Consider the following 25,853-nt stretch of genomic DNA (forward strand, 5'->3'; position numbering starts at 1 on the left):
TTTAATTAACGTACGCAAACTCTTAATAGAGTACAGGAAACTTTCTCTAAACATAATAATTCCATGAACTAAAATAAAGTTAAATTGGCTTTAGCTTTAGTGATAAAGAGGGTTCACTGCCATTTTCAAAGAATTTGGCTGTTTCTTCTTGTATCGGATGTGGAAGCAAAATACTTTTTAGATCATTTTTTAGGGGTTTGCTCTATATGAACAATGAATAATAAGAAGAGAAATATTCACTTGCTCATCACTGTCTCTGCCTGTGTTTCCACTGAAATATTCACTTGCTCATCACTGCCTCTGCTTGTGTTTCCAGAGAAACGTAACAGCCGAATGGCCACCAACAACAATCTATGAGTCGAATGAAAAACTTTACTCTCTTTCTCTCTCTCTTACTCTTTCAACATTTTGGGTATTCTCCTTGTTGCATAGTATTTTCAAATTCAGTTTGAGACTGAATTTCGTGACGTTATCATGATAGTACGGAAGTATAGCGACAGCTACAAAAGCTTATTCGTTTATTAGTGTTGTAAGTTGAGTTTATCAAACATAGATATGAATGGCATCAAAGTGTTGTTTGAAATACATAACTAATTGTTATGTTAATTATGAAATACCGCATGTTCAAGAAACATAAAAGAATTGTAATGTTTTACGATTATGGATTGGAAAGAAGGCAATCATTTTGGCAAATATACCATATAAACATTGGATATATAATATATGAATGAAAACAAACGGCATATCCCTTTCCATTAGTGACCAATGTGAGATATAAAAAAGGTTTTGGATTCATTAATAAACAAAAAATACAACACTAGTGGTGATGTTACGCTTAATGGTGCATTAACAAAACAAAAGAGGAAACATAAAGTTATAAAGAACCACCTGATATACAGTCAGCGTAAAAAGAAAGTTTACAAAAATTCTATCTCAAAAGATCTTTGCATTGAATCTTCACAAAAAAAAAAATATGAAAACCATAACAAACATAAACAATTTTACAGAAAAACCAAGTGAATCCAATTTTCCGTTTATAAGCGAAGAGTGCATAATATGCACCGAAAGTAGTTGATAGTGTTTCTAAAACTTTGCTTATAACCCCAATCGTTGAACCTCAAGCCAGTAGAACCTTTGTGGAAACATCTCGATAGATATTGAAAGCAGCCAATTGGAAATCAAACAAAATACGAATATGTCTTTTAAATTTTTTTAAGTGACTTCTATTTTTCCAAAAAAAAAATTAATGTTAATTTTCAGTTATTTTTTAATAAAACTAATGCATTGATATTAATGAATAGTTTCATTAACGAGCGTATATACTTTCTTTAGACGTTGATTGTATATTGCCACAAGTGAATATGTATCTGTAAAAAATAGAAAAATTACGAAGCCTAATTCTAATTGGAAATGTGAAACAATAATCAAGTGCAACACTAATGAGAGCTTGTGGAATGATAAATAACAGAATTTTTAACGGGGATTAAATAATCATTAAGAGAAATTATAATTAAATGTAAAGTGCATAAAAATCCAAACCCACTAAAGTAAAAGATAAGATACCAGAGATATAAGCCCCTGACTAAAAATTGTTTTCCAAAATAAAAAAATATGTGAATTCAATGCAATTCCAAAACAACAAGTGACAGGACGTATAACATAAATATACTGCTTGATGTTTTTACAACCAAAATATAAAAGGATTCACAGCAACAACAAAAAAACTAAATAAAAAAGAAATTGAACAGTGCATTAGTGTACATAAACTGCTGCTGCCACAACTACCTGTTATTCATTGCTTGTTAATGGTGCCAAACGGGTTCTAAGCAGCGTTTTGAGCACCTCCGCAAAACTCAGTGCAATATGAGGGAACCAGTTTATATGTATTTTTTTTGGTGAATTACAGAGCATGAGAAGAGAAGATACTTGCCACCACCTGTGTTGATATCACCGTTTCTTTTTTTGTTGTTTTTTTTGTTAGGGGGAGCATTGATATGTTTTAGCTAAATGCGTATATGCGTAGGATTAATGTGCACACAAACCCAGTGTATGTGTTTGCTGCACCTAATAATTATTATGTTGCATCTGACGTTGATTGTTTTTTTATGTTGTTGTTTAAATAGTCTCGCCGTGTTTTTACATTTTGTTTTCGTTTTGCTTTTGCCGTTGTTTGTTTGGTTGCCATGGGCTATCATGGTGGCTTAGTTTTACTCACGTTTAATGTTAGTGTTCCTCTGTGTGGCGCCTTGTGTAAACACACACATATGCACACACACACAAACACCTTATACTGATTGCGAATTATTGTTTGGTATAGTTTTTTAGACACGTGAGAAGAGATTTACAGTTATTAAAATAAAACAAGTGTCAACCTATAAGATTAACAGTGTTGCCAATCATTGGGAAATTAAACACTTGGAAAGCGATGTTTACAAGAATACCGATTTTGATATCAAAACTGCTTTGTAAATTGTATTATCGTTTTTCCGTAAACACGTATTTGCCCGAAAAAACTCTTTATTATAATTTTTATTGTGAAAGCCTATAGGCCAAAAATAGACGGTTAGCAAAATACTACGAAAATAATTTTATATAAATATCTTAACCAACACAAGGGAGCCACCGTGGTGCAATGGTTAGCATGCCCGCCTTGCATACACAAAGTCGTGGGTTCGATTCCTGCTTCGACCGAACACCAAAAAGTTTTTCAGCGGTGGATTATCCCACCTCAGTAATGCTGGTGACATTTCTGAGGGTTTCAAAGCTTCTCTAAGTGGTTTAACTGCAATGTGGAACGCCGTTCGGACTCGGCTATAAAATGTAGGTTCCTTGTCATTGAGCTTAGAATGGAATCGGGCAGCACTCAGTGATAAGACAGAATTTCACCAATGTGGTACCACAATGGACTGAATAGTCTAAGTGAGCCTGATACATCTGGCTGCCACATAACCTAACCTAACCAGCACAAAGATTACAAATTAGTTATAATAAATTCCAATTGTGCAAATTATAATTTAACAATCTAATTTAAAACCTAATTCTAAAATAAAAATAATACATTACTCTAAGAATTTCGAACACCTGTGAACATCTAAAAAAATCATATTTCATATTTAGATTTACCACTAAAACAGCATTGGTAATATTTATATTCCCTTATAATTTGGTTCTCTAGTAATGTTATAATAATTGCAGCATCAAGCGAAAGTTTAGTTATACTCCATATAAGAAAGTTTCGCGCGGAATATCTTTGTTTGGAGCTTTTTCGAGCGGAAAAATAGGCAGGCATATTATTTCGCAAAAATAATTGAAAATCCCTGTGTTTGGAGCCATATTCTCGGTGATACATGTTGATATTGGTTTTTCGCAGAAACGAACATAGTACTAAGGATTATACACCCAGAAAAAAGTGAACCCACTTTGAAAGAAAATGTAGGTTTTTATTTGAAAATTTTAACTAAAATATTTTAGTAATTATAACATAATCCAAATAAATTAATAATTTTTGTCACATTGAAGAACATTTTTTTGGAATTAACAATTTTTTTGTTGTTTAATAAAATATATTTCGGAAGAAAGCATTGGAATTCAAAATTTGTTAAAGCGTCTAGCGCTATATAAAGTTCTAGACAGACAAAATTTAAGTCAAGTGTGTACTTTTGAATTCAATTTCAGTAAACGTCACCTATTTTAGAAATATTTGAACTATTTTTATATTCAGTAGAATTATTTGTTTTTCCCATTTTTAGTTCACATCGTTAAAGTAAGCAAAAAATAATTAAAATAAGAAAAATGTTCTCATGTTTGGTAAAAATAAACTAAATCAAGAGAGAAGTTCACCACTGTGGTATCACAATGGACTGAATAGTCTAAATGAGCCTGATACATCGGGCTGCCACATAACCTAACCTAACCTACACCACTATTAAAATAAATATTCAAAAATTTATATAAAAATTGTGATGAAAACCTAAACATGCAAAACTTATGGTGTTTTCTTTTCTTGTAAAAAATGCGCACTTTCTTTGCCTAAAACAAACAGGCAAAAGTACGATGAGGTTTCGAATTTCGAATCTTTAGTGTCTCGTATAGAGGCAAATTACGGGCATTTTCAGCACTGCCGACAAACGAGAGTGCTGCGATTGCCCTGTTGCTCCTTTGAATTCCTTTCTGCCCGCTAAAATGATAGCATGTTTTTAGGTTTCCGGCAGCATTTTAGAAATGCGGATTCTGTACATATAAAATGAAGGCAAAGCACTTTTTGAGAAAAGAAAACACCATTAATTTTGAGGATTTTGTTTCCTTACGAAATACACAAAACGAGATGTCACAGAATTCATTTCTGTAACAATTTGAATGCGGAGAAGGACGGATCATCTATTAGTTGATTATCTTATAATTCTTCGATAATTTTTCTAAAAAAAAAACAGCATCATTTTTTACTGGAAAAGTGTGCAAATACACCTATTTACATATGAAAATGACTAATTTCGATATATATGGCTCCGATAACAGGCAACTTTTAGTCGTCTCTTAACAAATTAATATAAATTTGTAAAAGTAGAATAGAAATATAACTAACGCGAAGTAACCGTCAAATAAGGTCTGTTTAGCCCGATAATGTAATCTAAAACTGGTAATGTTACGGTTTAATTATTGAGAAAATCGCGTTCTCAAGAGAAAAAAAAAGAGTAGAATTCAACCCATTAGGAACAAGTTTACAATGCCTTATTAACTCAACTTCTCCATTTGAAATTAATTTTAATGTTTCAAACTTATTGGAGAATTTGTTGAAGGCAAGCAATTTGCAAAGCCAGTTTGAGTTGAAGAAGGGGTCAAACTCAAACGGTACATTGAAAAACGCTTATCCTTGTATTTATAGGGTTGGCAACTCTACTAAGATCAATCAAAACAAACTAGTGTCAAGTCTATCTATCCTCTCCCGCTCTGTTCTCATAACACTCGAAGTAATCCCAATTAACGGAAGCTTCAAAAGTGTGAAAGTAATTAACAAATTAAAAAATTGCAAATAATTTAAAACAAATAATAAGTTCCAAACCATTTAATAATGACTGTTAACAACACCTATAGCAATCATTAAATCTCATTATTGGAATATCTCTCGTTTTTTCTTCACTTTCAGATAACTGTCAAACTAATTGTGAATCGGAAAAAAATCCATTGTGGTATTAAATCAAATAAGAAAATTAAAAACAAAAAAACAACGACAAACAAATCAAATTGGTTTTTTAATGTACGTTCTTAATGTTCGTGTTTTATGTGTGTAACGCGTTTCAATAAACTACGTCTACGTTCTGCGTTCCATCCATCGTCTTGTTTTGTGACATCAAATTGAAATTGTGTGACCCCCATTGTCGTCCGTTCTCATACTCACCCTAATAAAACAAAAACAAAATAATCCGGAAAGCTAAAAAAACGCAGAACAACAACCACGCAAACAAGTGGCACTGTTGTAAAAGAATTAAACTAATTTTGCAAACAGTTTTAAATTTATCATGAAAATTTATATGGTACTGTGTTGAAATTGAAAAGCAAGCAACTCCAGTGTCTTCAAATGGAGACCAAGTGTCGTCGTCTTTGTCATTGTGTCTTCATTTATAAGCGAATGTTTTAAGTATCTTCTCCCAGAAGTGCTAACCTTTGTGTTGTTAAACCTTAACGACTCTCCATCTCATTATCACCGCAACGAGACAACAATCGTCAAAATAAAATGACCACAGAAATCCAGGAAATATTTGGTGATCAAATTAAGCCACACCAACAACAGACTGTCAACAGCAATGATGGTGTTGGCAAAGATCATACCATTGATGAGGGTGGAGGAGTAGATGGATATTCACCACCCATCCAAGAAACAGAATCGACAGCTTCAGATAATAGGCCCTATGCAAAGATAAATGACGCAGGCGCTCATGAATGCTCAAGCAGCAGCAACAACAACAGTAATAACGCCAACAATATCATCGATACCAAAATTATGAATTCCAATAACAGCAATAACACCTCTAAAGCCAAAACCATTAATGGCAGTGGCATAAATGGCAATACCAAAAAATCTCCATCATTATTGCAAATATCTGATGCTGAGGAGGGATTTCTTTCAACCTCACCGGATAGTGCCAATGAGGAGCTTTTGCTTTCTAAAACCCGAGAATTGCAAGTAAATGAGACATCCTGCACGAATTCTACCACAACGCTTGTGGGTAAAGATCCCAAAAGCTCTTCTACACCTCCTTTGCCCCCGCCTTCGATTTATCATTGTAGCAATCCAAAGGATTGTGTCAATGTAAAAAATATATTGGAATCTTTTAAGGCTCCCCTCTCCGAAGAGCAGGCTTGGGCTTTAATTTATCAATTTGCATCTCTGTATCGGCAGGTGGCTGCCACTGGTAAACGTCATATTTTCAATGATTTGGAAATTCCCGAATCTATGGACAATGTGAGTTTACATCGTGATGGTAGTGTCCACTGTAGTTGGAGTGTGGTAGAGCGTAAGCAACGAGAAGAGGCAATACGCCAGCAGCAGCAACAAGAAGCCGAACAAAGTGGTAAGTAATAAAAATGATGCAAATAATTTAGAAAATAAATCTTTTCATATGCTTGTGGCTCAATAACAATGAGATTTCATATGGTCCCTTCAATAAGGAATCTAATTTACGATTCTCCAGAAGGCGGTGTTAGCTATCAAATCGCACAATCTGATATAATAATTTTCGAAAAAATGAGAAAATATTTTTCAACTAAGTTAAGTGAAATTAAATGGAAGTAATTTTTGACAAAATTTCATATGGGAATGAAATTTTGAGAAAAATTTCTTATAGAAATGAAATCTTGAGAAAAATTTCCTAAAGAAATTAAATTTTAACAAAATTTCCTATAGAAATGGAATTTTCACAAAATTTTCTATAGAAATGAAATTTTGACAAAATTTTCCATAGAAATGAAATTTTGATAAAATTTTCCATAGAAATACAATTTTGCCAAAATTTCCTATAGAAATGAAATTTTGACAAAGTTTCCTATAGAAATAAAATTTTGACAAAATTTCCTATAAAAATGAAATTTTGACAAAATTTCCTATAGAAATTAAATTTTGAAAAAATCTATAGAAATGTAATTTTGACAAAATTTCTTATAGAAATGAAATTTCCACATAGTTTCCTATAGAAATGAAATTTTGAGGAAAATTTCCTATAGAAATACAAATTTTGACAAAGTTTTCTATAGAAATACAATTTTGCCAAAATTTTCTATAGAAATTAAATTTTGAAAAATTTCCTATACAAAATAAAATTTTGACAAAATTACCTATAGAAATGGAATTTTGACAAAATTTCCTATAGAAATGAAATTTTGACAAAATTTCCTATAGAAATGAAATTTTGACAAAATTTCCTGTAGAAATGAAATTGTGACAAAATTTTCTACACAAATAAAATTTTGACAAAATTTTCTATAAAAATAAAATTTTGACAAAATTTCCTATACAAAATAAAATTTTGATAAAAATTCCTTTAGAAATGAAATTTTGCAAAATTTTCTATAGAAATTAAATTTTGACAAAATTTTCTATACAAATAAAATTTTGACAAAATTTCCTATACAAAATAAAATTTTGATAAAAATTCCTTTAGAAATGAAATTTTGCAAAATTTTCTATAGAAATTAAATTTTGAGGACATTTTCTATAGAAATGATATTTTGACACAATATCCTGAAGAAATGAAATTTTGACCATATATCGTATAGAATGGAAATTTTAATAAAATTTCCTAGGAAATTAAATTTTGACACAATTTCCTATACAAAATAAAATTTTGAAAAAAAAAAAAATCCTTTAGAAATGAAATTTTGACATAGTTTCCTATAGAAATAAAAATTTGAGAAAATTTTCCTATAGAAATGCAAATTGTGAAATGAAATTTTGACAAAATTGTCCATAGAAATGAAATTTTGATAAAATTTTCCATTGAAATACAATTTTGCCAAAATTTCCTATAGAAATGAAATTTTGACAAAGTTTCCTATAGAAATAAAATTTTGACAAAATTTTCTATAAAAATGAAATTTTGACAAAATTTCCTATAGAAATTAAATTTTGAAAAAATCTCCTATAGGAATGTAATTTTGACAAAATTTCTTATAGAAATGAAATTTCCACATAGTTTCCTATAGAAATGAAATTTTGCGGAAAATTTCCTATAGAAATACAAATTTTGACAAAGTTTTCTATAGAAATACAATTTTGCCAAAATTTTCTATAGAAATTAAATTTTGAAAAATTTCCTATACAAAATAAAATTTTGACAAAATTACCTATAGAAATGGAATTTTGACAAAATTTCCTATAGAAATGAAATTTTGACAAAATTTCCTATAGAAATGAAATTTTGACAAAATTTCCTATAGAAATGAAATTTTGACAAAATTTCATATAAAAATGAAATTTTGGCAAAATTTCTTATAGAATGAAATATAGACATAGTTTCCTATAGAAACGAAATTTTGACAAAATTTCCTAGAGGAATACAAATTTTGACAAAATTTTCTATAGAAATACAATTTTGACAAAATTTTCTATAGAAATGAAACTTTGCAGTTTCTATAGAAATGATATTTTGACACAATTTCCTGAAGAAATGAAATTTTGGCAATATATCCGATAGAAAGGAAATTTCAATAAAATTTCCTAGGAAATGAAATTTTGACAAAATTTTCTATGGAAATAAAATTTTGACAAAATTTCCTATACAAAATAAAATTTTGAAAAAAAATCCTTTAGAAATGAAATTTTGACATAGTGTCCTATAGAAATAAAAATTTGAGAAAATTTTCCTATAAAAATGCAAATTTTGACAAAATTTTATATAGAAATACAATTTTGACAAAATTTTCTATAGAAATTAAATTTTGATAAAATTTTCTATACAAATAAAATGTTGGAAAAATTTTCTATTCAAATAAAATTTTGACAAAATTTTCTATTCAAATAAAATTTTGACGAAATTTTGTATAGAAATGAAATTTTGAAAAAAATCCTATACAAAATAAAATTTAGAAAAAAAAATTCGTTTAGAAATGACATTTTGACAAAATTTCCTATAAAAATGAAATTTTGGCAAAATTTCTTATAGAATGAAATATAGACATAGTTTCCTATAGAAATGAAATTTTGACAAAATTTCCTAGAGGAATACAAATTTTCTATAGAAATACAAATTTGACAAAATTTTCTATAGAAATGAAACTTTGCAAAAATTGCATATAGAAATGAAATTTTGACAAAATTTTCTATAAAAATGAAATTTTGACAAAATTTTCTATACAAATAAAATTTTGATAAAAATTCCTTTGGATATGCAATTTTGCAAAATTTCCATAGAAATGAAATTTTGACAAAATTTTCTATAGAAATAAAATGTTGACCAAATTTTCTATGGAAATAAAATTCTGACAAAATTTTCTATAGAAATAAAATTTTGACAAAATTTTCTATAGAAATAAAATTTTGACAAAATTTTTTACTGATACAAAATGTTGACCAAATTTTCTATAGAAATAAAATTTTGACAAAATTTTCTTCTGATATATAATGTTGACCAAATTTTCTACAGAAATAAAATTTTGACAAAATTTCCTATAGAAATGACATTTTGACAAAATTTCCTATAGAAATGACATTTTGACAAAATTACTTTTTGAAATAAAAATTTTGACAAAATTTCCTATAGAAATGAAATTTTGACAAAATTTCCTATAGAAATGAAATTTTGACAAAATTTCCGATAGAAATGAAATTGTGATAAAATTTTCTATAGAACTAAATTTAATTTAAATTTTTTATAAAAATATAATTGTGAGAAAAATGTCATTAGGTTAATTTCCCAATGCTATTTGTTTGAATAACAAGCGTTAAATTTGTTCATATCTTGCTTTGTACAAGATTTCTAGCCCAAACGGTCTATATTAATATCTTAAAATATGTAAAGAGGCCCCTATGTGAAATATTTACAAACAGGTGTTTTGTTGTTTATGTTTTTTTTACTATTGACCTTTCTCAAGCTTCTTCATCAAGATCAACAAATAAAAACTATCACTTTCATCTAAAAAGAATTTGATACTAATTGAAAAAAAATCAAGTTTCATATATCAACAAAAATTTTTTCTTATCGCTCCCAAAAAAAAGAGAAAAATCTCAAACCTTAAATTCCCACAAATGCTGTGAACAAACAATTAAGAATACAAATTATCATAAATTTAGGGCTTTAACAAAGGCCTAAACGGGGGGCATATAGCCATCTAGTCAACAAAATATTTCTTAACCCACCCCCCTATATAAATTGGCCCGCTGCGTTCAACACCTTTCCCTTTTTATGATAAATGTTTTTGATTTTTATTGTGAATGTTGTCATTCCTCTTCTTTGGTTGTTGTTGCGAAGCGAATTGATTGCATTACACTTAGTGGTTGGTATTTACAGAAATTTTCCTTCATTTGGCTTCTTCACGACAAACAAGAAGAAAATAAAATGAAAAAGATTTATGAGATTTAGCTTAATTTGGGCTTTGTTTTTCGCCTCTGTGATTTGTAAAGAAAACGAAAAACGGGGACAATAATAATGCCAAGATATTGGCCTTCGGATTCATTTTTATTCATGCAACAGCATCCATTCATTGAGCCTAAGCCTATGCACTTTTGCTTTCAATTTGATATGATAAGACTTTCATTTTCAGAGACTCCCATATGAATATGCTCCATTGGACCACTGGTGTCTCTGTCTGGTTGTGATAAGACCCACAAATTTTTTTGTATAAAAAGAAAAAAACAAGTTAATATTTGGTTTTGTTTCTTGTTTTATCCAAAATTATAAAATGAATACCATCGTAAATGAGCTGCGTGTTTTGGTTACACTGGGCGACTATGAACAGACCTCTTGTGGTTTAAATACAAAATCAAAATACAACAAACTTGCACGCATGTGCAATAAAACTTTGAAATAAAATGAAGGAAACAAAAAACAAAGAAAAGATTTTTTCATTTTATTATCTTCTTCCGAGCAAAATACTTACTAGCCTCCTCTATTTGAGGAAGGCCGTTTGCTGGCTGCTCAAAGAAATGCTGGCTGGCACAGGTCTCATTATAGAAATTAAATGGTAATTTATACAAAATGAAAACCGGAAAAACATAAATTTTGATCATGTGATCCCGTCATTATTTAAAAGAAAACGCAACAGTAAACAATAATCTGTAAATAATACAACTATATACAAATGATATAAAATAATGTGTGCATATGGAAAAAAATATAGCAAAATTAAGACATTTTCACCCAAAACTCTTCATTAGTCTAAGAGCGAGAGAGAGACAGAGAGCAACAAGATATATAAACGGTATCAGAAATCGTCATACGAGTGATCTAAGCATGCGCACAGACCAATAGCTTAGCCTGTTTAAAACGAATTTAATGTCTCACTATCAAAGATAATTTCCTGTTAATGTAAATACATAGTTTGTATTCTAATCGCACAGCATGCAAAAACGAGAAGAAAATTGCCAACCGGAAAATTACTAATTAGATTTACTTTCTCCGTTTTAAATTGGTTTCTTTGTATAAAATTAGAAATTTTTACATAAAGAATATTGAAAGGAAAATTAATCAAATATATTGCAATCAATAAAGCATACTCTATTTAATTAAATATTAAATAGAGGAAGTTGCAATAAATTTGTTACAAATTCATTCCATTGGAAATTTTGTCAAAATTTAATTTTTATAGGAAATTTTGTCAAAATTTAATTTTTATAGGAATTTTTTTAAAAATTTAATTTCTATAGGAAATTTTGTCAAAATTTCATTTCTATACGAAATTTTTTAAAAATTTCAGTTCTATAGGAAATTTTTGTTAAAATTTCATTTTGTATAGGAAATTATTCAAAATTTCATTTCGATAGGAAATGTTGTGAAAATGTCATTTCTGTATGATTTTTTTCCAAATTTCATTTCTAAAGGAATTTTTTTTCAAAATTTCATTTCTATAGGAAATTTCGTCAAAATTTAATTTTTATAGGAAATTTTGTCAAAATTTAATTTTTATAGGAAATTTTTTAAAAATTTCATTTCTATTGGAAATTTTGTCAAAACTTCATTTCTATACGAAATTTTTGTCAAAATTTCATTTCTATAGGAAATGTTGTCAAAATTTCATTTCTATAGGAAATTTAGTCAAAATTTCCTTTTTATAGGAAATTTAGTCAAAATTTCATTTTTATAGGAAATTTTGTCAAAATTTCATTTCTATAGGAAATTTAGTCAAAATTTCATTTCTATAGGAAATTTTGTCAAAATTTCATTTTTATAGGAAATTTTGTCAAAATATCATTTCTATAGGAAATTTTGTCAAAATTTCATTTTTATAGGAAATTTTGTCAAAATTTCTATTCTGTAGGAAATTTCCCAAATTTCTATTCTGTAGGAAATTTTATCAAAATTTCATTTCTATAGGAAATGTTGTGAAAATGTCATTTCTGTATCATTTTTTTTCAAAATTTCTTTTCTAATGGAAATTTTTTTTAAATTTCATTTCTATAGGAACTGTGAAAATTTCATTTCTATAGGATTTTTGTTTTGTTTTCCAATTTTAATTTCTAAAGGATTTTTTTTCAAAATTTAATTTCTAAAGGAAATTTGTCAAAATTTCATTTCTATAGGAAATTTTGTCAAAATTTCATTTTTATAGGAAATTTTGTCAAAATTTCATTTCAATAGGAAATTTTGTCAAAATTTCATTTCAATAGGAAATTTTGTCAAAATTCCATTTCTATAGGAATTTTTTTAAAAATTTTATTTATAGGAAATTTTGTCAAAATTTAATTTTTATAGGAAATTTTTTAAAAATTTCATTTCTATTGGAAATTTTATCAAAATTTCATTTCTAAAGGAAATTTTGTCAAAATTTCATTTCTATAGGAAATTTTGTCAAAATTTCATTTCTATAGGAAATTTTGTCAAAATTTCATTTCTATAGGAAATTTTGTCAAAATTTCATTTTTATAGGAAATTTTGTCAAAATTTCACTTCAATAGGAAATTTTGTCAAAATTCCATTTCTATAGGAATTTTTTTAAAAATTTTATTTATAGGAAATTTTGTCAAAATTTAATTTTTATAGGTAATTTTTTAAAAATTTCATTTCTATTGGAAGTTTTATCAAAATTTCATTTCTAAAGGAAATTTTGTCAAAATTTCATTTCTATAGGAAATTTTGTCAAAATTTCATTTCTATAGGAAATTTTGTCAAAATTTCATTTTGTATAGAAATTGTTGGCAAAATTTCATTTTGTATATATATTTTTGGCAAAATTTCATTTTGTATGGGGATTATTATCAAAATTTCATTTCTATAGGAAATTTTGTCAAAATTTCATTTCTATAGGAAATTTTGTCAAAATTTTATTTCTTTCGGAAATTTTGTCAAAATTCCATTTCTATAGGTAATTTTGTCAAAATTTTATTTTGTATATGAAATTTTTCAAAATATCATTTCTATAGAAAATATTCGCAAAATTGTATTTCTATAGAAAGCTGTGTCAAAATTTGTAATTCTATAGCAAATTTCATTTCTGTAGGAAATTTTGTCAAAATTTCATTTCTAAAGAAAATTTTGTCAAAATTTCATTTCTGTAGGAAATTTTGTCAAAATTTCATTTCTATAGGAAATTTTGTCAAAATTTCATTTCTATAGGAAATTTAGTCAAAATTTCATTTTTATAGGAAAATTTATCAAAATTTCTATTCTGTAGGAAATTTTATCAAAATTTCATTTTGTATAGGAAATTAGTCAAAATTTCATTTCTATAAACAATGTTGTGAAAATGTCATTCCTGTATGATTTTTTTTCAAAATTTCATTTCTAAAGGAATTTTTTTTTCAAAATTTCATTTTTATAGGAAAATTTGTCAAAATTTCATTTCTAATGGAAATTTTTTTAAAATTTCGTTTTATAGGAAATTTTCTCAAAAATTTCAGTTCTATAGGTTTTTTTGTTTTCAAAATTTCATTTCTAAAGGATTTTTTTTTCAAAACTTCATTTCTAAAGGAAATTTTGTCAAAATTTCATTTCTATAGAAAATTTTGTCAAAATTTCATTTCTATAGGAAATTTTGTCAAAATTTCATTTTTATAAGAAATTTTGTCAAAATTTCATTTCTATAGCAAATTTTGTCAAAATTTCATTTCTATAGGAATTTTTAAAAAAAATTCATTTCTATAGCAAATTTTGTAAAAATTTCATTTCTATAGGAAATTTCGTCAAAATTTAATTTTTATAGGAAATTTTGTCAAAATTTAATTTTTATAGGAAATTTTTTAAAAATTTCATTTCTATTGGAAATTTTGTCAAAACTTCATTTCTATACGAAATTTTTGTCAAAATTTCATTTCTATAGGAAATGTTGTCAAAATTTCATTTCTATAGGAAATTTAGTCAAAATTTCCTTTTTATAGGAAATTTTGTCAAAATTTCATTTTTATAGGAAATTTTGTCAAAATTTCATTTCTATAGGAAATTTAGTCAAAATTTCATTTCTATAGGAAATTTTGTCAAAATTTCATTTTTATAGGAAATTTTGTCAAAATATCATTTCTATAGGAAATTTTGTCAAAATTTCATTTTTATAGGAAATTTTGTCAAAATTTCTATTCTGTAGGAAATTTCCCAAATTTCTATTCTGTAGGAAATTTTATCAAAATTTCATTTCTATAGGAAATGTTGTGAAAATGTCATTTCTGTATCATTTTTTTTCAAAATTTCTTTTCTAATGGAAATTTTTTTTAAATTTCATTTCTATAGGAACTGTGAAAATTTCATTTCTATAGGATTTTTGTTTTGTTTTCCAAATTTAATTTCTAAAGGATTTTTTTCAAAATTTAATTTCTAAAGGAAATTTGTCAAAATTTCATTTCTATAGGAAATTTTGTCAAAATTTCATTTTTATAGGAAATTTTGTCAAAATTTCATTTCAATAGGAAATTTTGTCAAAATTTCATTTCAATAGGAAATTTTGTCAAAATTCCATTTCTATAGGAATTTTTTTAAAAATTTTATTTATAGGAAATTTTGTCAAAATTTAATTTTTATAGGAAATTTTTTAAAAATTTCATTTCTATTGGAAATTTTATCAAAATTTCATTTCTAAAGGAAATTTTGTCAAAATTTCATTTCTATAGGAAATTTTGTCAAAATTTCATTTCTATAGGAAATTTTGTCAAAATTTCATTTCTATAGGAAATTTTGTCAAAATTTCATTTTTATAGGAAATTTTGTCAAAATTTCACTTCAATAGGAAATTTTGTCAAAATTCCATTTCTATAGGAATTTTTTTAAAAATTTTATTTATAGGAAATTTTGTCAAAATTTAATTTTTATAGGTAATTTTTTAAAAATTTCATTTCTATTGGAAATTTTATCAAAATTTCATTTCTAAAGGAAATTTTGTCAAAATTTCATTTCTATAGGAAATTTTGTCAAAATTTCATTTCTATAGGAAATTTTGTCAAAATTTCATTTAGTATATATATTTTTGGCAAAATTTCATTTTGTATGGGGATTATTGTCAAAATTTCATTTCTATAGGAAATTTTGTCAAAATTTCATTTCTATAGGAAATTTTGTCAAAATTTCATTTTGTATAGAAATTTTTGGCAAAATTTCATTTCAATAGGAAATTTTGTCAAAATTCCATTTCTATAGGAATTTTTTTAAAAATTTTATTCATAGGAAATTTTGTCAAAATTTAATTTTTATAGGAAATTTTGTCAAAATTTAATTTTTATAGGAAATTTTTTAAAAATTTCATTTCTATTGGAAATTTTATCAAAATTTCATTTCTAAAGGAAATTATGTCAAAATTTCATTTCTATAGGAAATTTTGTCAAAATTTCATTTCTATAGGAAATTTTGTCAAAATTTCATTTTGTATAGAAATTGTTGGCAAAATTTCATTTTGTATATATATTTTTGGCAAAATTTCATTTTGTATGGGGATTATTGTCAAAATTTCATTTCTATAGGAAATTTTGTCAAAATTTCATTTCTATAGGAAATTTTGTCAAAATTTTATTTCTTTCGACAATTTTGTCAAAATTCCATTTCTATAGGTAATTTTGTCAAAATTTTATTTTGTATATGAAATTTTTAAAAATATCATTTCTATAGAAAATATTCGCAAAATTGTATTTCTATAGAAAGCTGTGTCAAAATTTGTAATTCTATAGCAAATTTTCCTCAAATTTTCATTTCTATAGGAAACTATGTCAAAATGTCATTTCTCTATGAAATTTTGTCAAAGTTTCATTTCTAAAGAAAATTTTGTTAAAATTTCATTTCTGTAGGAAATTTTGTCAAAATTTCATTTCTAAAGAAAATTTTGTCTAAATTTCATTTCTGTAGGAAATTTTGTCAAAATTTCATTTCTATAGGAAATTTTGTCAAAATTTCATTTCTATAGGATATTTAGTCAAAATTTCATTTTTATAGGAAAATTTATCAAAATTTCTATTCTGTAGGAAATTTTATCAAAATTTCATTTCTATAGGAAATTTAGTCAAAATTTCATTTTTATAGGAAAATTTCTCAAAATTTCTATTCTGTAGGAAATTTTATCAAAATTTCATTTTGTATAGGAAATTAGTCAAAATTTCATTTCTATAGACAATGTTGTGAAAATGTCATTCCTGTATGATTTTTTTTTTCAAAATTTCATTTCTAAAGGAATTTTTTTTCAAAACTTCATTTCTAAAGGAAATTTTGTCAAAATTTCATTTCTATAGAAAATTTTGTCAAAATTTCATTTCTATAGGAAATTTTGTCAAAATTTCATTTTTATAAGAAATTTTGTCAAAATTTGATTTCTATAGCAAATTTTGTCAAAATTTCATTTCTATAGGAATTTTTAAAAAAATTTCATTTCTATAGCAAATTTTGTAAAAATTTCATTTTTATAGGAAATTTTTGTCAAAATTTAATTTTTATAGAAAATTTTTTAAAAATTTCATTTCTATAGGAAATTTTGTCAAAATTTCATTTCTATAGGAATTTTTTTAAAAATTTCATTTCTATAGGAAATTGTGTCAAAATTTCATTTATATAGGAAATTTTGTCAAAATTTAATTTTTATAGGAAGTTTTTTAAAAATTTCATTTCTCTAGGAAATGTTTTAAAAATGTCAGTTCTATAGGAAATTTTTGTCAAAATTTCATTTCTATAGGAAATTTTGTAAAAATTTCATTTCCATAGGAAATTTTGTCAAAATGTCATTTCTATAGGAAATTTTGTCGAAATTTCATTTCTATAGGAAATTTTGTCAAAATTTCATTTCTATAGGAAAATTCATTTCAATTGGAACTTTTCTCAAAATTTTATTTTGTATTGGAAATTTGTTCAAAATTTTATTTTGTATTGTCAAAATTTCATTTCTATAGGAAATTTTGTAAAAATTTTATTTCTATAGGAAATTTTGTCAAAATTTCATTTCTATAGGAAAATTCATTTCAATTGGAACTTTTCTCAAAATTTTATTTTGTATTGGAAATTTTCTCAAAAATTTATTTTGTATTGGAAATTTTCGCAAAATTTTTATTCTTTAGGAAATTTTGTCAAAATTTCATTTCTATAGGAGATTTTGTCAAAATTTCATTTCTATAGGAGATTTTGTCAAAATTTCATTTCTATAAACAATTTCACAAAATTTCATTTCGATAAAAAATTTATCAAAATTTCATTTTGTATAGGAAATTTTGTCAAAATTACATTTTGTATGGGAAATTTTGTCAAAATTTCACTTTGTTTGGAGAATTTTGTGAAATGTTCAGTTATATAGGAAATTGTGGCAAAATTTTATTTTGTATAAGAAATTTTGCCAAAATTTTATTTTGTATAGGAAATTTTGTAAAAATTTTAATTGGTGCAGGAAATGTTGTCTAAATTTCATTTTGTCTAGAACTTTCATTTTGTTGGAAGTTGAAATTTTGTCAAAATTTCACTTTGTCTAGAAAATTTGTAAAAAATTCATTTATATTCGAAATTTTGTCAAAATTTCAATTCTATAGGAAATTTTGTCAGCATTTAATTGTATAGGAAATTTTGTCAAAATTTCATTTGATAGGAAATTTTGTCAAAATTTCATTTTAAAGGAAATTTTTTTTCAAAATTTCTTTTTAATAGGAAATTTTGTCGAAATTTCATTTTGTAAATTTTAAAAAATTTTGTCAAAATTTCCTAAAATTTTTGAGTTGGCCGAATCATTTTAAAATCTCAACATTGTATGACATTAAGCAAAATGCCAATTCTTTTCTCCTCATTGAAGTGAAAGTGACCACTAGGGCTCACACTGTGATTGAAGTCATTCCGCCATCAAATCAAACCGAGTAAATAATTTCTTTGCACTTTGTGGTGGCAGCGATAAGGAAAATTCCAAATACGAAATTTACCGAAAATTACAAGACAATTTTTCATAAAGGCCCCATGTGTTGTCCATTGTCGTAAAAAGGTATTGTTGTTGTTTAATGTCGTTGTACCCCTGTAACGGCTATTTAATGATCGTTGTCTTCTTGACTTTAATCACATTTCCCTGGGTCTCTGGGTCAGTGAGATAAAAACAATGATCAACAACAATAACCAATAATGGAACGACCGAATGGTGAATGAATGACCTTTACCGTGTTCATTTTATTGTGGTTTAATGTTTGTGTTTTTATTTGTTGTTATTTGTTTATATTCCGTCCAGCACCCCTAAGAGTTTGAATTCAATCTGAGTTGGGTCTATGTTTTTATTATTGTGGTGGGCATCATTTCAATGTGAGGCGATATTTTTTCTTCTCCATATGCCTAGCTTGGTTGTCGTTTTCCAATTTCTTGGAAGATTTTCTATTTGTTTGTAAAATTGCAAATATATTGTTGGTTTGTTTTCAAACAAATGTTGTCAAGTGTTTGATAGGGATTCCAAAATGGAATATTTAAAATTTCCCATACAATATGGGGGATTTTAAATATCAAGACGTTAAATATCGTGTCTCATATTTCAGTTTTGTCTTTTGTACGATATTATTCTTTGGTAGGAATTTCAAGTTCAAAATAAAATAGGTCTGCAAACAAAAATCAATATAACATGAAAATCAAAATTTTCGGCCTAATATTTTGGAGTTTGTATTTTTGGCGTATTAAATGACCCGCAATCCACGAATGTGGGTTTTAGACAGAAGACTTATCTTCACTCCCAAGTTTTTTTTATGATCCTTCAAATTTTTAATTTTAATATCCGTTTTTTCCCCTTTTCTCCACATAAGCATTCCTATGCATAGTATAAACTCTTATTCCCCAGGCATTGTTTTCTCTCGCCATGTATCTGCAGTTATTTGAACATTGCTTGTCGTCTTTGTTGATTGTACACCAAACCAAATAAATTAGTTAAGCTTAAACTTCATTGGCCCCTTTTCATTCAATCGAATGGGTAAAAAAAGAAAATGCATATTTCGCTATCCAGTCCTCTGTTTAGAGTTCAATTGAAGGATACCCAATCAAAACCGAGGGTCAATTGGAAATAAGGATACCGGAATACAATTAAAAAAACAATTGTTAAATATTTTGCTAAAATTTTCTATAGATATTTGCTTTACAAAATATTCTAAAAATTTTCTATAGAAATAAAATTTTGACAATATTTTCTATAGTAATACAACTTTGACAAAATTGTCTATAAAAATAAAATTCTGGCTAAAATTCCTATAGAAATGAAATTTTGACAAAAATTCTTTCAGAAATAAAATTTTGACAAAATTTTCTATAGAAATAAAATTTTCATAAAAGTTTCCTAGAGAAGGAGAATTCTGACAAAATTTTCTATAGAAATGAAATTTTGACAAGATTTTTCTAGAGAAATAACATTTTGACAAAATTTTCTATAGAAATAAAATATTGACAAAATTTTCTATAGAAATAAAATTTTGAGAAAATTTTCTACAGAAATAAAATTTTGACGAAATTTTCTATAGAAATCAAATTTTCACAAAATTTTCTATAGAAATAAAATTTTGATGAAAGTTTCCTAGAGAAATGAAATTTTCACAAAATTTTGTATAGAAATAAAATTTTGATGAAAGTTTCCTAGAGAAATACAATTCTGACCAAATTTTCTATAGAAACAAAATTTTGACAAAATTTTCTATAGAAATAAAATTTTGACAAAATTTTTCTAGAAAAATGAAATTTTGACAAAATTTTCTATAGAAATAAAAGTTTGATAAAAGTTTCCTAGAGAAATACAATTCTGACAAAATTTTCTATAGAAATGAAATTTTGACAAGATTTTTCTAGAGAAATAACATTTTGACAAAATTTTCTATAGAAATAAAATTTTAACAAAATTTTCTATAGAAATAAAATTTTGACAAAATTTTCTACAGAAATGAAATTTTGATAAAATTTCTATAGAAATAAAATTTTGACAAAATTTTCTATAGAAATAAAATTTTGATAAAAGTTTCCTAGAGAAATAAAATTTTGACAAAATTTTCTATAGAAATAAAATTTTGATAAAGGTTTCCTAGAGAAATACAATTCTGACAAAATTTTCTATAGAAATAAAATATTGACCAAATTTTCTATAGAAATGAAATTTTGACAAGATTTTTCTGTAGAAATGATATTTTGACAAAATTTTCTTTAGAAACAAAATTTTGACAAAATTTTTCTAGAGTAATATAATTTTGGCAAAATTTTCTATAGAAATAAAACTTTGACGAAATTTTCTATAGAAATAAAATTTTCACAAAATTTTCTATAGAAATAAAATTTTGATGAAAGTTTCCTAGAGAAATACAATTCTGACAAAAATGTTCTATGGAAATAACATTTTGACGAAATTTTGGCAAAATTTTCTATAGAAATAAAACTTTGACGAAATTTTCTATAGAAATACAATTTTCACAAAATTTTCTATAGAAATAAAATTTTGATAAAAGTTTCCTAGAGAAATACAATTTTGACAAAAATGTTCTATGGAAATAAAATTTTGACCAAATTTTCTACAGAAATAAAATTTTGACAAAATTGTTCTAGAGAAATAAAATTTTGATAAAAGTTTCCTGGAGAAATACAATTCTGACAAAATTTTCTATAGAAATAAAATTTTGACAAAATTTTCTATAGAAATAAAATTTTGACAAAATTGTTCTAGAGAAATAAAATTTTGACAAATTTTTCTATAGAAACAAAATTTTGACAAAATTTTTCCATAAAAATATAATTTTGGCAAAATTTTCTGTAGAAATAAAATATTGACGAAATTTTCTATAGAAATAAAATTTTCACAAAATTTTCTATAGAAATACAATTTTGACAAAATTTTTCTAGAGAAATACAATTCTGACAAAATTTTCTATAGAAATAAAATTATAAGAAAATTTTTCTAGAGAAATAAAATTTTGATGAAAGTTTCCTAGAGAAATACAATTCTGACAAAATTTTGTACAGAAATAAAATTTTGACAAAATTTTCTATAGAAATAAAATTTTGACAAGATTATTCTAGAGAAATAAAATTTTCCAAAATTTTCTATAAAAATAAAATTTTGACAAAATTTTTCTAGAGAAATATAATTTTTACAAAATTTTCTATAGCCATAAAATTTTTATAAAAAATTTTCTATAGAAATAAAATATTAATAAAAATTTTCTAAAGCAATAAAATTTTGATACAATTTTTCTATAGAAATTAAATTGTGACAAAATTTCTTTCACAAATGCAATTTGGCAATATTTTCTATAGAAATTAAATTTTGACAAAATTTTGTATAGAAATTAAATTTTGACAAAATTTTGTATAGAAATTAAATTTTGACAAAATTTTGTATAGAAATTAAATTTTGACAAAATTTTGTATAGAAATAAAGTTTTAATAATTTTCAGTAGAAAGAAAATTTTGATAAACCTTTTCTATATAAATACTATTTTGATAAAAATTGTCTTTAGAAATAAAATTTTGTACAAAATTGTCAATAGAAAAAAATTGATAAAATTTTTCTATAGAAATACAATTGTGACAAAATTTTCTATAGATTTGATAAATTTTGATAAAAAAAATGCCTATAGAAATAAAATTTTGATAAAAATTTTTAGAAATAAAATTTTGATAGAAATTTTCTATAGAAATAAAATTTTCTATAGAAGTAAAATTTTGATAATAATTTGCTATGGAAATAAAATGTTGACAAAATTTTTCAATATGCAGTTTCAATGAAATTTTGAAAATCGTGGTAAAATTATGTAAATTTTTGAAAAATCCAAATATTTTTCTTAGCTAAACTTTCATCTTTGATTTATGAAAACCCACAAATCATATGAAATTGGTCACCCATAGACGATCCTCGTATATGGGTTATCTGGTAAAATGGATAAGTTTGCCATTGTTTGGAAAGAATAAATGGTCGTTGTATGTTTGATTTTTTTTTTGTCTGCCATCTGTTGCCAATTTATCATAGAGCAAGAGAGAGAGAGAGAGAGCCTATCCGAAAATAGTCATTGTAGTGGGGACTTTACATGGGAATTGGACATACTCTTCAGGTTGCTAGAGCTGGTTGTTGATGCCTTTGGTCTTTGTGTCCCTCCCCCCATAGACATAGAGCAACAAAATTTTCAATTCGTAGCACAGGTTGCTCTAATGCTGGCGCTGCTTGCTGATCTATCGACACATGGCAAGTTTGTTGGAAATGTGGTGGCCACAATAGCCACCCAAGCAATTGCCTCCCCACCTTTCGAATTTCTTGTTTTTCTATTAATTTTGGCTTTTCTTTCTTAGAGTTTTTCAGTTTCAAACTTTTTTCTAGTTTCGTTTCGATTTTTTGTTTTGGAAAGCCTGTCGAAACATATCTACTCCACCCCATGGTTAGCAGCAGTCATCATTAATTGTTGTTGAGATGTGACTGGCTAAGAGGCAAGTGATAGATTACCACGAAGCAGCTACTACCATCAAATATTTATTTGACCATCAACAAGGGGATCTACGCTGACGATGATGGTGGCTTGCGATGCAATTGTGCATTAGTGCATTGTTCTATGGCTATTGGCTTTTCCATGAATGTTACTTTGGTGGTGGTCCCTGATCATAAAACTTCTATTCTTATGACCAATAGACCAACCAAACACAAACTCTGTCTTAGCAAGTGTAGACCTTTCAAATTAACAGCGGCTTCTTTGTTTCTCCTTTTCTAAAACCCATGACAATTGTTTCTAAAGATTTACTTTTCAATATTTTCAATGCTTTCCATTGTAGGAACTATTTCATGGTTATGTAGTTCTTTTTATTACTTTGTGTTTTCTTTTGTACCTTTTTGTAAGTGTGATGGTTAAAAAGGTGTCAATTTTCAAAACTAGCAATAATTGTTCAAGCTTTTAACAAATCATTAAAGTTTTTTATTGGTTATTTGTAAATCTCTCACCTCATTAGGGAAAGGAGTAATCTATGATGAAGAATTAATGGATGCGTTGAATGTTTTTAGGAATTTTTTCTAGGATTCCTGGTAATAGAAAGATGTTAGCTTCACTCCTCCAAAAGTATGTGACGACCAAGTACTGCGATTAATTTCAGGTGTTTTATAATTTTCTCCCTCTCTCTCTATAATTGAATATTGATTTATTACAATTTTCCGACTTGTGGGAATTAAATCTTTCCTAATGGTTTTCCATAATATTTTATAGCCATGTAAATGGTTTCTTCTGAAAATTCCAAATGTTACTTAATGGTGTATCCAAGATGTAATCAAACTGCTTTATTACATTTACTCGCCTACAGATTTACCTTGCCCCTGGCTGGCCACACACACCACAAGTGTTCAAGCTACTTAAGTAATTCTCTTTAGATCTTTGCCGGTTTCAATAATTCGGTTTCATATCAATTGAAAATATTGTATAAAACTCTATATACGCACGTTTTCACATCAACTCGTTTTGATTACACAAGAACTAATGCATTAACCGAAATCCATGGAGAACAAAAAACCAGAACTTTACTCATTCTTTAAGTCCGTCTGTCCTTCCGTCCATCTTTAACTGCCTACGATATGTTTGTCCAGTCATTTATGTTTCGCTTTTAGAGCCTAAACAAATGGCCAACTTGCATATTCTTGTGATACCTATCACTTTGCCGGTAGATAATGTTTTCTCACCACCAGTGTGTGAGAATCATTGTGTGATATATTAATGGTTATTTCATTATTATGGATTATAGCCCATTCAAACTCCACCTTCATTCATGCAATGCTTATCCATAATAACAGCTCGATTGCCATGGTTCTCAACGAACAGACAGAGAACCGTCAGGCAAAAATGCCATAACCGTTTTTATGAGTTGGCCAAGGAACGGAAATGATTTTCATTGTAAGATCAGATGATCTCTCTCATACAGTCATCCCATTAAGCCAATGATTCTATTTCTTCTCGAACCTCAACTGAAAGCTTTGAACATTTCTTTTTAGGGCCCAGATGAGGAGGAAACGACAAAATGCCAATAGAATCATCGGTGGGAATTTTATTCAATCTTTAAGTGATCAATGCATTGATCATTTGTTTTGGTTCTTTGCTTGCCTAAAGTGTTTAATTTGATTTATGTGTGTCCAAGAGATGGCAATTGAAATATTTCGATTTCAAAGAATTATTATGGGAAACTATAAGATCTTTTGTTTCCTGTCATTCCCGGAGAAATGAAAGTTCCCATAAAGATTTCTTGGAAAAATTTGTAGTGGGAAATATGCACAACATATGCATATTTCTATAGAAATAAAATTTTGAAAACATTTTCTATAGAAATAAAATTTTGACAAAATTTTCTAAAGAAATAAAATTTGACAAAATTTTCTACAGAAATAAAATTTTTACAAAATTTTCTATAGAAATAAAAATCTTTACAAAATTTTCTATAGAAATAATATTTTGACAAAATGTACGATAGAAATAAAATTTTTACACAATTTTCTATAGAAGTAAAATTTGGACAAAATTTTATATAGAAATAAAATTTTGAGCAAAATTTCTATAGAAATAAAATTTTGACAAAATTTTCTATAGAAATAAAATTTTGACAAATTTTTCTAGAGAAATAGAATTTTGACAGAATTTTTTATAGAAATAAAATTTTTACCAAAATTTCTATAGAAATAAAATTTTGACACAATATTTTATATAAATAAAATGTTGACAAAATATTCTATAGAAATAATTTTTTTTTACAAAATTTTCTATAGAAATAAAATTTTGACAAAATTTTCTATAGAAATAAAATTGTGACACATTTTTCTATAGAAATAAAATTTTGACAAAATTTTCTTTAGAAATAAAATTTTGACAAAATGTTCGATAGAAATAATTTTTCTTACAAATTTTCTATAGAAATAAAATTTTGATAAAATTTTATATTGAAATAAAATTTTGGCAAAAATTTCGAAAGAAATAAAATTTTGATGAAAATTTCGAAAGAAATATAATTTTGACAATATTTTCTACAGAAATAAAATTTTGACAAAATTTTCTATAGATATAAAATTTTGAGAAAATTTTCTATAGAAATAAAATTTTGATGAAAATTTCGAAAGAAATATAATTTTGACAAAATTTTCTATAGAAATAAAATTTTGACAAAATTTTCTATAGAAATAAAATTTTGACAAAATTTTCTATAGAAATAAAATTTTGACAAAATTTTCTATAGAAATAAAATTTTGACAAAATTTTCTTTAGAAATAAAATTGTGACACAGTTTTCTATAAAACTAAAATTTTGACAAAATTTT

General features: G+C 25.9%; 1 protein-coding gene across 4 annotated transcripts in view; it reads left to right on the plus strand.

The window, feature by feature from the left end:
* The first annotated feature begins 453 nt into the window (after positions 1 to 453).
* Positions 454 to 25,853, plus strand: part of spir (spire type actin nucleation factor) — a 247,795-nt gene continuing 222,395 nt past the window's right edge. For 3 of the 4 annotated variants that reach the window (XM_075297497.1, XM_075297500.1, XM_075297499.1), the window contains exons 1-2: positions 454 to 529; positions 5,144 to 6,569. In XM_075297497.1, coding sequence (XP_075153612.1) covers positions 5,732 to 6,569 — 838 coding nt within the window. In that variant the 5' untranslated portion in view covers positions 454 to 529; positions 5,144 to 5,731. Of the gene's footprint in view, positions 530 to 4,888; positions 5,004 to 5,143; positions 6,570 to 25,853 lie in introns of those variants that run through there. The other variant, XM_075297498.1, reaches the window with a different exon arrangement.

The sequence above is a fragment of the Haematobia irritans genome, chromosome 2 (genome assembly GCF_050003625.1).
Source record: "Haematobia irritans isolate KBUSLIRL chromosome 2, ASM5000362v1, whole genome shotgun sequence".
Taxonomy (NCBI): Eukaryota; Metazoa; Arthropoda; class Insecta; order Diptera; family Muscidae; genus Haematobia; species Haematobia irritans.